Source organism: Haliotis cracherodii, unplaced genomic scaffold (genome assembly GCF_022045235.1).
Source record: "Haliotis cracherodii isolate W230 unplaced genomic scaffold, xgHalCrac1.p SCAF_3, whole genome shotgun sequence".
In the NCBI taxonomy this organism is placed as follows: Eukaryota; Metazoa; Mollusca; class Gastropoda; order Lepetellida; family Haliotidae; genus Haliotis; species Haliotis cracherodii.
The window spans coordinates 56,321,064-56,334,436 of NW_027266286.1; the positions used below are offsets into that span (position 1 = coordinate 56,321,064).

A 13,373-nucleotide genomic window follows, 5' to 3' on the forward strand; every position below is an offset into this window, starting at 1 on the left:
ATTAGGAGAAGTCACTGGTCATACACAGTTAAACTGAAAGGATGAGATTCGTGGTAGGCTGGGTAATCGTTATGCAGGTTGTAAAGTTTGGAAGCGGAAACAAATTTTCAAATTTTCGTCAAACAGAAATCTTTGAAGAAGTCTTAGATGATGGTCTGAAGACTACAGTTGAGGGTGTTACTTTGATGACATGTGCCAAAGAATGTTATGAAGACGCAGACTGTCGGCGTGTGAAGTTCTGCGAGGAAAACGTCATGTCCGGTCATTGCAAGTTATACGAGGACGGAAAGGACTGCCCCCACGCGGCAAATGGACTCGAATGCACGTGTTTTCAGAAGGTAAGGATGGTTGTATGATGATGACGTCTTTCCAGCACGCCTAGAATCAAAGGAAGGATAAAGAAACAAAACGTATTCATATATGTAAACCTTATGTAAATAAAAGCGCCAAAAACGTTCTATATTCATAAGACGATTGTGCCATTCCGACTATATTATGAGCATGTGTTTATGAATCACTGTCAAAAAGGGATGATACGAGGTGTTCGCAAAAAGGTGAGCGTATCCTGTCCCACCATTGGCACCAGTAACAAACACCTGCAAAGGCAAGTCAATTGCTCACCTGAAAAAAAACACGTGAACATACGATACATGTGGTGCAGGTAAACCAGGTTGGAAAGTGTCAAAACTTTGTTAAATTTGAGTTAAAAGCTATTCAATTGAAATAAAACGCCTTTATTAAATTTACTTAGCACATTAGATTGCTGTTGTCGTAATTGGTGAAGCGGTTTTGCTACGATCGTAAAATTGGTTTTCCGTTTGTTTGGATATAACACTGATAAGATTTATATGTATTTATAGATGAGACAATGTGAGGACGAAGTATGCACGTGTGCAATTGGTTACTATGGCAACAGTTGCGAAAAGGTGATTAAAGGTAAGTAATATTTTTGTTGACTCAACTTAAGATAAGGAAAAATACACAACAGATCACTCTTTTCGAGCACATAACTTAAACTCTGCTTCTTGGGTTTAATTCAAAACAATTCTGAACAATACCGAAATAAATACAGTAGTGTAATAACAGTACTCCTTAAGCACATTAGCAAAGAATGAACGACATACTTTTCACTATTCCCATTTATATGAAGATATCAAGGATGCGATTAAGAAAGTTTTAAATGATGTTTTCATTAAAATTTTAATCATAGATTGTGTATTAATAAATGATTACAACTTGAAAGGCTTTAAAGGAGAGGCTAATTCTGGAACACGTCAAAGAAACATTGCAATTAAACATGAAATGTGCATGATGAAGAGAAGCTTTTACAAGGCATGAGTGAGTGAGTGAGTTGGGTTTAACGCCGCTTTTAACAGTATTCCAGTTATATCACGGCGTGTCAGCTTAATGTGGGAGGAAAGCCCGAGGTGATGCAGGTCTCAGACGTTTACCACATCGGTGAAACCCACGAGCACGGGTATGGTGCTGACAAACCTAGAAACATAATCGGGGCGAACCGGGATTCGAACCCACAAGCATAGTTTTCTGGCGTGCCCAAGGGACGCAACTCTGCACAGCGAATGGCGGCGCCTTAGACCTTTCACCTTGCTGAAGACCTATTCTACCCCGGATCTTCACGGGTCCTATCTATAGGCAAGAAAAAAAGTCACCAATAACATCAAGGACAATAAACACAACACGACATGAAATCAGGGCCATCAGTGACACCGGAATCGGTTTAGACGTCGATACTTAAGTCGTTGTAAACTTGCTTCATCGACGACATATGGATTTTGCCTATCACATTCTGTCGAAATATTGCGAGTTATTATAACATCACGACATGATGTAAAAAACTTTCTTCTCGTTTCTTTCGACATTTAATATTTAATGTTGGATACTGGTAGTTAGATAGTTTACAAGCACCGTGTGGCAAAAGAAATCCCCGGGCACCAAAATATTAATTGGCAAATCTGAAACAAAATCTATATCAAAACATATCACACTCACGCGTGAAAGTGCAACCAATAAAATCGTTAAACACATCATGACAAAGCCAAGACTGAGAAAGATTTTCTACTATACTAATAATGACAGTTCCTTCAAAAGTTTTTCATAATTGTCGGCATTTTGCTTCTTTAAACAATTACTTTTATGGCATGCAGGTCAAGATGACTTCATTCATTCAGTCACGTAATGCATCTAACAGGATTTTTAAATATGGACATTTCACTGGTTTAAACAATTACTTTTTTATGGCATGCAGGTCAAGATGACTTCATTCATTCAGTCACGTAATGCATCTAACAGGATTTTTAAATATGGGCATTTTTACTGGTTTAAACAATTACTTTTTATGACATGCAGGTCAAGATGACTTCATTCATTCAGTCACGTAATGCATCTAACAGGATTTTTAAATATGGGCATTTCACTGGTTTAAACAATTACTTTTTATGGCATCAGGTCAAGATGACTTCATTCATTCAGTCACGTAATGCATCTAACAGGATTTTTAAATATGGGCATTTCACTGGTTTAAACAATTACTTTTTTATGGCATCAGGTCAAGATGACTTCATTCATTCAGTCACGTAATGCATCTAACAGGATTTTTAAATATGGGCATTTCACTGGTTTAAACAATTACTTTTTTATGGCATCAGGTCAAGATGACTTCATTCATTCAGTCACGTAATGCATCTAACAGGATTTTTAAATATGGGCATTTCACTGGTTTAAACAATTACTTTTTATGGCATGCAGGTCAAGATGACTTCATTCATTCAGTCACGTAATGCATCTAAAAGGATTTTTAAATATGGACATTTCACTGGTTTAAACAATTACTTTTTTATGGTATGCAGGTCAAGATGACTTCATTCAGTCACGTAATGCATCTAACAGGATTTTTAAATATGGGCATTTCACTGGTTTAAACAATTACTTTTTATGGCATCAGGTCAAGATGACTTCATTCATTCAGTCACGTAATGCATCTAACAGGATTTTTAAATATGGGCATTTCACTGGTTTAAACAATTACTTTTTATGGCATGCAGGTCAAGATGACTTCATTCATTCAGTCACGTAATGCATCTAACAGGATTTTTAAATATGGGCATTTCACTGGTTTAAACAATTACTTTTTATGGCATCAGGTCAAGATGACTTCATTCATTCAGTCACGTAATGCATCTAACAGGATTTTTAAATATGGGCATTTCACTGGTTTAAACAATTACTTTTTTTATGGCATGCAGGTCAAGATGACTTCATTCATTCAGTCACGTAATGCATCTAAAAGGATTTTTAAATATGGGCATTTCACTGGTTTAAACAATTACTTTTTATGACATGCAGGTCAAGATGACTTCATTCATTCAGTCACGTAATGCATCTAACAGGACTTTTAAATATGGACATTTCACTGGTTTAAATAATTATTTTTTTATGACATGCAGGTCAAGATGACTTCATTCATTCAGTCACGTAATGCATCTAACAGGATTTTTAAATATGGGCATTTCACTGGTTTAAACAATTACTTTTTTATGGCATGCAGGTCAAGATGACTTCATTCATTCAGTCACGTAATGCATCTAACAGGATTTTTAAATATGGGCATTTCACTGGTTTAAACAATTACTTTTTTATGGCATGCAGGTCAAGATGACTTCCTTCATTCAGTCACGTAATGCATCTAACAGGATTTTTAAATATGGGCATTTCACTGGTTTAAACAATTACTTTTTTATGGCATCAGGTCAAGATGACTTCATTCATTCAGTCACGTAATGCATCTAACAGGATTTTTAAATATGGGCATTTCACTGGTTTAAACAATTACTTTTTTATGGCATCAGGTCAAGATGACTTCATTCATTCAGTCACGTAATGCATCTAACAGGATTTTTAAATATGGGCATTTCACTGGTTTAAACAATTACTTTTTATGACATGCAGGTCAACATGACTCCACCCTTTCAGTCATGTTCTGTATCGGGATCGGATGGTCAGGCTCGTTAATTGGTTGATGCATGTAGTCCTATCCGCATTGCGTAGATCGATGCTCATGATGTCAATCACTGGATTGTCTGTCCAGACTCCGTTATCTATAGAAAGCAGTCATATAGCTGGACTATTGCTGAGTGCGGCGTTAAACAACAAACAAACACGCAAAACACGTAATGTATCAATACTTTCGCTGTAACAGTGTCGGGTAGACAAATCAATTTGGTATATGGACTCCATGATAAAGAAGCCTTTTAGAGCCATTTCTTTCTTTGTTTAAATTTCAAGATACCAAGTTGAAATTTCAAAATACTAAGTTGAATTTTAAGATACTGAGTTGATATTTCGAGTTATTATTTTCAACTTTCAAGATCATTACCTTGAAATTTCAACTTGTGAATCTTGAAATTTCAGCACAGCATCTTGAAAATTCAAGATCAATATCTTAAAATTTCAACTTACAAAAGAAAATAGCCCTTAAAGGGCCATTAATGCCAAGCATAATGTTAGTTGACAAGATTGCAGCCTGACAACGTATATGTGTGATGCAGTTTGCTAGTTGACGTCAGTGTTAACGTTATACTGTATGTGACACAGATTATATTCTGCTGCGTCCCGCCAATACCCCCCCCCCCCCCCCCCCTCCACGTGACCTCGATGTTTGTTGTTGATTCACCAACTCAATCTATTTCACACAACACATGTTTTTCACAATAACATTTTTCCCAGACCAGATTACTGTCGGTTTCAAGAAAACTGATTCCGTTTTTAACGTTGTGTTTTTAAATTGGCAACGATCTCAAGCTGTACTGGTCGCCCCGTGAAGATCCGGGTTAGAATTGGTCTTCAGCAACTCATGCTTGTCGTAGGAGGCGACTAACGGGATCGGGTAGTCATGCTCACTGACTTGGTTGATGCATGTCATCGATTCCAATTCGTGGATCGATGCTCATGATATTAATCACTGGATTGTCTGGTCCAGACTCGATTATTTACAGACCGCTGTCATATAGCTAGAATACTGCTGAGTGCGGAGTTAAACAACAAACCCACCAACTGTAGTGGTCTCGTGGCCCCTTAGATAATGAATCATGAATACCACCGGTAATGTCTCATCACTGATCCTTCTTCCAGACTGCAGTGAAGGCCAGCATCACGGGCTTCTAGATCTAAAGGAAAAACTCTCCTACATCCAACCTGACGGTGCCGAAGAACCCTTTGAAGTGCTCTGCGAATTTCGATATGGTGGCCTAACTACGATCCAGTCTCGCGACTTGGCAGCATCGTATGTCGACTTCAACAGATCCATGGAGGACTTCGTACAGGGATTCGGCCGTCCAAGGTATAACTGCTGGCTTGGCCTCAAACGTATCAGTCTTTTATTTGCAACGGGAGAGATGAAATGTAACATCGTACTTGATGGACCATCCGGTTTTTGTCAGGTGTATTATGACCGTTGCCATGTCGGCGGTGAGGAAGACGGCTATAGAATAACCATCGGAGAATACTCGACTGCCGTCAGTCCAAGATGCGGGGACTCCTTGGTCGCCGTGGACAACATCAACAACGCTACATTCTCCACCTACAATTACGACAACGACAATAACTGCGCATCCAAGATGGCGGCTGGATGGTGGTACGCGCCGACGAGCAACTGCACCAAGGGGAACCTGAACGCCCCGCTTGTGTCCCAAGCTGATGTCACAGCTGACTCCGGTGTCGTGAGAATGATATGGGTGGAGACGTTGGGTGACCAACTCCTTCAGTACTCACTCATCAGACTCATGCAAAAATAGAAGCGAAGAGAGCTCGGCAGCGACAGAGCTATAGCCACGCCCATGTAGCCACGCCCTTAGTTGACTTGAGGCTGAAGTGGGTTATGATAAGGGTGATGACATCGTTCCTTCTTCTTTGTTCAGAATAACTGGTGTCTAACAACCGAAGTGATTGAAATGTTGAGCAGCGGTGATTGAAGAAATAAGCCTCATTTTGTTTGTAATTATTCGTTATTAGTAATCTCCTTCATCGTGTCTGAGGAAACGTAGGTGGTGCAGCACTTTACGGAAGTCGATTGTGGTGGCTTCGAATCACAGGTTTATTCCGAGTGTGATCCGTGGATGCGCCAGTGTCTAAAATGTCAACTGCCTGTCAACCATGTTTGTTGCTTAACACCTCACTCGACAAACCCGTGAAGATCCGGGTAGAGAATATGTCTTCAGCAACCCTTGCCTGCCGTAAAAGGCGAATATGCTTGTCGTAAGAAGCGACTAACGGGATCGGGTGGTCAGGCTCGCTGACTTGGTTGATGCATGACATCGTATCCCAATTGCGTTTTTTTTTATCGATGCTCATGATGTCAGTCACTGGATTGTCAGGTCCAGACGCAATTATTTACAGACCGCCGTCATGCAGCTGGAATATTGCTGGCGTCAAAAGGACAAAAGATTACAACAATGAAACTTCATGCATTTTCTGGTTTGCTTGTTTGTGTGCGATTGTAGAAATACCATACAATATCAGTGGATTAATCAAAAGTTCGGATTCTTGTGATATTTCGAAATAATCGGATTCCAGACAAAGGATTCGATATAACCTTAATTCATCTCTAAATACTACTGAATATGTCGATTCCCAAATTGAAGCACTATGTTAACCGCGTGCATGAGAGCATTGTTGAAATAGTGTTATTTCATGTGTGGGTGAGTTTGGTTGCAAACTGCTTTGAACAGTGGTATTTGGCAGTGTATTTGATTGTTTAACAATGGTTGTAACTGTGTTGCATTGTTTCTGTTGACATTCGGTAGACGGTCACTGCATTGTGTTTGAACAGTGATTGGTGTTCAGGAATGTAGTATTATTTAATGGACTGATGGGGGCGCTGTGTAGAAGTTTCCAGTAGCTAGTTAGACGGTATACAATTGGACAAGAGCGTGTTTTAGGTATCTCTCACGCATTTCATTACATCGGGGCCAGCTTTCGTGTGAGAATCGCTCATCATCCCTGATTCCCTGCCCAGCGCTTCATGGAAGCTTGACCACTGTCGCCGCTGGGTGAATATATATTATTATCACTGACTTTTGCTATCACCACTGTATTTTTAAATTTGATACTGACCACGGCTATCACGTTACATATTGCCATTGAATATTGTACCACCAATTTATTGTGAGGGGAGTTCGGGTAGCCCAGTGGTTTAAGCGTTCGCTCGTCACGCCGAAGACCCGGGTTCGATTCCCGACATGGGTACCATGTGTGGAGCCCATTTCTGGTGTCCCCCGCCGTGATATTGCTGGAACATTGCTAAAAGCGGCGTAAAACCATACACATTTATTGTGTAATTGTGTACTGCCATTGTAATTATTGTGCAGTAATTTGTATGGATTTGCAAACTTATTGAATTTTGTAATACATTTGTTATTCCCCTCTGAACGCTTGACGTGGGTTCCACCTGCATCACTTCGGGCTTTCCTCCCACATTAAGCTGACACGCCGCGATATAACTTGAATATTGTTAAAAGTGGCGTTACACCCAACTCACTCACTCTTAACGCTTGATGTGCGAAGAAACTTTAAGGTGATGAAATTCTAAAACGTTAACATGTGCCTCTTCGGTTCAGGGGGCACGGGGGGCCAGTGGTCTAAGGCGCCGCGATTCGCTGTGCAGAGTTGCGTCCCTTGGGCGCGCCAGAAACCTATGATTGTGGGGTTAAAATGAGTTGAAATGGTCGACGTTTCGAACTTAAAGAAACAGTCCATATATGACCGTGTCCGTGAGTCAAGACATCACCTTAGCAAATTAGCTTGGGCAAAGACTTGCTTTCGTTCAAATAATAGAAAAAAAAGCTTTAAAAAAACTCTAAAATTAGCTTTACCAATGATTTGTTTTGTGTTATAAGCCCCAGGCATGAATCTGTTGAAATTAGTTCAAAGTCTAGTTCTCAGTCGTATGAACACATCTGATAACTATCTTAATGATATGTAAACGTGTTTCCCACTTTCTGAATTATGCATAGCCCAAATGCCAAAAGGCCTCTCATCCCCCCTGATGATCTTGTCCTTTGGATTCGAACCTCCGATCACAGAATCCTGGCAACTCAGTAAAGTGAAATGCGACGCTTTAGGCAACTTGGCCATCCCTGCTCCGCTGTTGTTTTAGAGATGAGGGGAAATGGGATTTAATATCTCGTCCAAGATTATTGCACTTATATAGCGATGTACATGCACGTGTGTGTGTGTGTGTGTGTGTGTGGCTGCTTGTACTAGTCCGGACTGATGCCTATATATAGTGCTAGCCCAATGAGATACCACGCTGCAGTTTAACATGAATACCCCACTCAGACACAGTATACTGACTCCGAGCCGACCAGTCCTTGTTTTAGCCCCTTCATGCCGAGCGCCAGACAGTGTTACAACAAAGTACAATCTTTACGTCTTTTGGTATGACGCGGCCGGGGATCGAACGTTCCGCTCTCCGTTCGGTCACTCTACCACTAGACCACGGAGGCGGTCCTATTGCTGGTTTGGCAGTGTTGTGTATATGTGTATTTTCTGTAGTTTATATGTATTGTAATGAATTGTTGTTTTAATCTTTCACTGTGTTGCATTGAACTGAATAAACCTGTATAGCTGCCGTGTTCTTCATTTGTTCAACTTCTACCAGCTGTGGCGTTGGATTGGTAGCTTGGGTCGGTCCTTTGTTTAATTCAGCTTTCGCCTGATTGGTCTTGTTTGAAATACTAACACCAAGCATTTGGTTTGGTTTGTTGCTGTCTTTCGCCGCACTCAGCAATACTCCTGCTATATGTTTGGTTTGTTTTGTTGTTTAACGCCGCACTCAGCAATATTCCGGCTATATGACGGCGATCTGTAAATAATCGAGTCTGGACCAGACAATCTAGTAATTGATATCATGAGCATCGATCCACGCAATTGGGATCGATGACATGCATCAACCAAGTCAGCGAGCCTGACCACCCGATCCCGTTAGTCGCCTTTTAGGACAGGTATAGTCGCCTTTTGCGGCAAGAATGGCTTGCTGAAGACCTATTCTACTCAGCATTTAACCTGCGCACCGGCCACAAAAGCTTGACAATGTTGACAACATAGAACAGTCATTGGTTTGGATGTCATATTTTCATCTTTGAGATCGTCCTTGCAGATACAGGCGTCATAGTCGTCAATTAATCCTCCTTATAATTCATTGACCCGTGTTATCAATGCATTCCCTTGTTACACTTGTAAAACCCAAAGGTCTATGATTGTAGGGATGCAACTGGAAATTGGTTATTTGCTTTATGTCTGTCTGTTTATTGCTTTTATGAAATTATAAAGTAGTTAACCTCGAAAGACTTTGACTGGTTTATTAACAGTAATCTTGATGTTGTTAACTCAGAACTATGGTCTAATAGCGGCACTCCGCTTATCTCGAACAGCGGATAACTCGTCGTCCATCAGATGGTCCCCATGACGTCGATGTTTCACTGCAATCATGATTCAATAGTGAATGAAATGTTTTATTTGAATTCAATAATGATCAGCCTTTTAGAATCAATCTGACGTGTATTTGTATCAGTTCAGTTTGAACAGGCTAAGGGACGCGACCCTGACGGCAACTGGCGTCCCACTAGACGTGATAAATCAGCCTTTTCAGACTTGCGACTATTTAGTTCAACTTCGCAGTGTTGTTATAATTGATCAAGTATTTTGAAATATTGAACAGAACGCTTGATAAGGCGTTTATTCAATTACTGTTAACGAGACAGACGATCCAAATGACATATGGACAAAAACTTCACCTACATGTAGCTTGACAACGGTATAAGGGTCTATACCGAAACGTCACCTTCAAAGTAATTTAAGAAGTTGTTATCCATACGGTTCATTCGCAGGTCGACGACCCCCTGTGTCGTATGAAAACAAACTAGCAAAAAGTGAGGTCGTCGTCATGCGAATATTTTAATCCGCCAATCTAGTTAAACAATGGGTATCGAGTGGTATCCCCTCCTAAAACAACACCACACGTCAAAGGCGTACTGGCGGGTCGTCGTCCTGCGAATGGAAAAATTCGAGGGGTCGTCGTCCTGCGAATACCCCATCCATACATTGAGTCTAATCCGTCAACTTCTCAGTAATGCCTATTAAACAATTAATAGCTTCGCTGATGTTTTATTAGGGGATCACCGGTTATAGTATTTTCAAATTAATCTTAACCACACTAATGTCACATTACAAGTCAACATATCCGACGGACGCAACCAGTGTGAAACATTTTCATCAATATCGGTGAAGAGAACGTATAATCTTGAAACACGCCCCAGCCCTTTACATTTACAGGGTGAGATTTTTCTTCATTCTTGATATCACATTTAATCATCCAAAACTGGCTCCCACAGGAGATATCGCTTGGGTGAAACCAAGCGATATCTACATTGTATATATCGCTGCAATGATAATGCATCACAATGCTTTGCTGACCATTGTGACATCGTTGGTTACCATGACGTCACAATCAAATGACATCACTAATGGCTCTACTACTGAAGCTGTTCGCAGTACTTTTTACACTTAAGACACTGCTTCTTGCTGTCTACAAACTGAAAAAGTTGGAAGAATGATGTTGGATGATAAATAAAATCTCACCCTCGTGTCTTTTGATGTCAAATATATCAACACTCGTTGATATAGCTGACATCACAAGACGCTCGGGTGAGATTATCTATATAGAGAGCTTTGCGTTTTGCTGTGGAGTAATCACGGAATCACGAGGTTGATTAAAAGTGTATTTGAGTACAGGCGTTTTCAGGTACAAGTCATTGAAAGATTAATGGAGAATACCATTGTTATAAATCGTCACTGCAAATACGATATCTTGATGGCTCAAGTAACAGACCAAATCCACGTATTCCCACAAACCTGCCTTGTGTGGACATTTCGTCCATCTTATCAGGGCGGTCGGGTAGCCTAGTGGTTAAAGCGTTCGCTCGTCACGCCGAAGACCCGGGTTCGGTTCCCGACTTGGGTACAAAGTGTAAAGCCCATTTCTGGTGTCCCCCGCCGTGATATTGCTGGAATATTGCTTAGAGCTGCGTTAGACCATACTCACTCACTCGTCAATCTTATTAAGTTTTTTGTCGTTGTTGTTGTTTAACGCCGCACTCAGCAATATTCGAGCTGTATGACGGCGGTCTATAAATAATAGTCTTGACCAGACAATTCAGTGACAGACATCATAAGCATCGATAAACGCAATTGGGATCGATGACATGCATCAACCAAGTCAGCGGGCCAGACCAACAGATCCCGTTAGTCGCCTCTAACGACAAGCATACTCGCCTTTTACGGCAAGCGTGGGTTGCTGAAGACCTATTCTAGCCCGGATCTTCACGGGTCCCATCTTATTAAGGATTACTTAGCTCTCTAACTGATATATAAGACTCATAATTCGAATTACATGAAGTGAAATTTCATCTACTACTTCATTGTAATAGCAAGCTCACTTACGATTCTAAGCGGTGGGTAGCCTTATGAAGTGTTCGCTCGCCACGCCAAAGTCCCGGGTTCGATTCCCGTTAAAGGTACAATATTTGAGGCAATTTAAAAAATAATAATTTTGGGTTATTGTTTGACGCCGTACTCAACACTATTCCAGCTATATGACGACGGTCTGTAAATAATCGGGTCTGGACCTAACAATCCATCATGAGCATCGATCCACGCAATTGGGATACGATGACATGCTTCAACCAACCTGGCCACCCGATCCTGTTGGTCGCCTGTTACGACAAGCATGGGTTGCTGAAGACCTATTCTACCCCGGAATCTGCACGGGTCGATATTGACTTGAACTTGCTTTGTATCGAGGGTGATAGAATTCCCTTGGGAGCAGTCGGTCAAACACCGCTTGATAAAACAGTTTAGACAGAACTTGTATGCGGATACACTGGGGCTCCACACTGCTGTTTTCTAAAGAATGCAAAACATTTATTTGATTATATGCGTGGTTTATTTCACGATAAAACATTGTCCTATCACGACGTCATGTCTGGAGATTCGAAAATGCACATTTTGAGACTGTGAAGTGTCTAGTGAGTTGTTGCCCACAATCTTGAGTGAGTGAGTTTGGTTTTACGACGCTTTTAGCAATATGCCAGCAATATCACGGCGGGGGACACCAGAAATGGGCTTCACACATTGTACCCATGTCGGGAATCGAACCCGGGTCTTCGGCGTGACGAGCGAACGCTTTAACCACTAGGCTACCCGACCGCCCCTCATAAACACGAGAAATTCATTGAGAGTCCATTGTATGGGCTTGAGTAAATAGTGATGATACCAGATGATCGCGAAAAGGTGAGCTTATCTTGTCCCATCGGTAGCCCCGTCACAAACACATGCAAAGGCAAATCAATTTTTCACCTTAAATGCATGAGAACGTAAGGTAGAAAATGTTGTCACTGATGAGTTAAATTTGGATCCTTTTGCATCTTTTTTCTCCGTATTGACGTATTGGGGAGGGAGGGAGGGAAGGGGGGTGGTTACAATTAGGTGACTAGACTGTGTCTTCGGTAAGCGGTTACGATGTTCGCATCAAGAACATTGTGTTGCACCAGTTATTGACTAATTAAACATTGGCGACATTGGTACACGAAACTCGTTCAATAGAATTATTCGAATCTATTTAGTAAACTACAGGACGATGCGCCACAACGGCACATTTACACAGACTCTCATTATAAAAAAGTGATATATAAATATGAAGACTATGCTATTTCAACAAACTAAACTGTGTCAAATTTGTTTCTAGTTTATAATATGAGCAATAATATAATTGTAGTTTTAATGAATTAGGCGTATTACAAAAACTGATGACACGGACACCATCATAAATATGGCATTATAAAATCCATAACAAATCCATTAATTGTGTACTCAGTAATTCAGACATCATTACAGAATATTCCCAACCGTGTAAACCTAGATCTAACTATTGCTTCAATACGGTAACACATCCTCTCAAAGGCTTTCATCAATTTAACTATTCCCAAAGGATTAAAACTGATGCACTCCAATCGACTGTCCAACAGGAGCTAATCCCTATGCGGAAGCAAACAAGTAGGGACTTCCGGTTGTGATTGAAGTAATATTCTATAGAGCGCAATCAGAATCCCTCGGGAGTCATTCGGATCTCACCATAAACGTTACATCTCGTGTGCCTCGGACGATAGGTAAGAGAAAAGCACGTTTTCCATTCACTGACTGATCAAAAGGGGGCGATCTGTACCTGTCTATTTCCGTGTGCAATATTAACAGATGGCTCTAGGGAAGGTGCGGTATTTAATCGTTGACAAGACCATTACAGA

The 13,373-nt window shown here is 40.8% G+C and overlaps 1 protein-coding gene across 1 annotated transcript; it reads left to right on the forward strand.

Annotated features, from left to right (window-relative positions):
* LOC139473565 (fibrinogen-like protein 1) lies at positions 1-5,938 on the forward strand. Its single transcript, XM_071256224.1, has 4 exons — positions 1-338; positions 861-936; positions 5,149-5,701; positions 5,845-5,938. The coding sequence occupies exons 1-4, from the start codon at positions 42-44 to the stop codon at positions 5,936-5,938; spliced, it is 1,020 nt and encodes a 339-aa protein (XP_071112325.1). The 5' UTR covers positions 1-41.
* The last annotated feature ends 7,435 nt before the right edge of the window (positions 5,939-13,373 follow it).

What these genes read in the sequence shown, in the direction of transcription:
- LOC139473565 (XM_071256224.1), top strand. Translation starts at nt 42, where the DNA reads ATGAGATTCGTGGTAGGCTGGGTAATCGTTATGCAGGTTGTAAAGTTT. An exon ending in TTGCGAAAAGGTGATTAAAG is followed by an intron (nt 937 to 5,148) that starts GTAAGTAATATT and finishes TCCTTCTTCCAG; the next exon opens with ACTGCAGTGAAGGCCAGCAT. An exon ending in AACCTGAACGCCCCGCTTGT is followed by an intron (nt 5,702 to 5,844) that starts GTCCCAAGCTGA and finishes ACAGAGCTATAG; the next exon opens with CCACGCCCATGTAGCCACGC.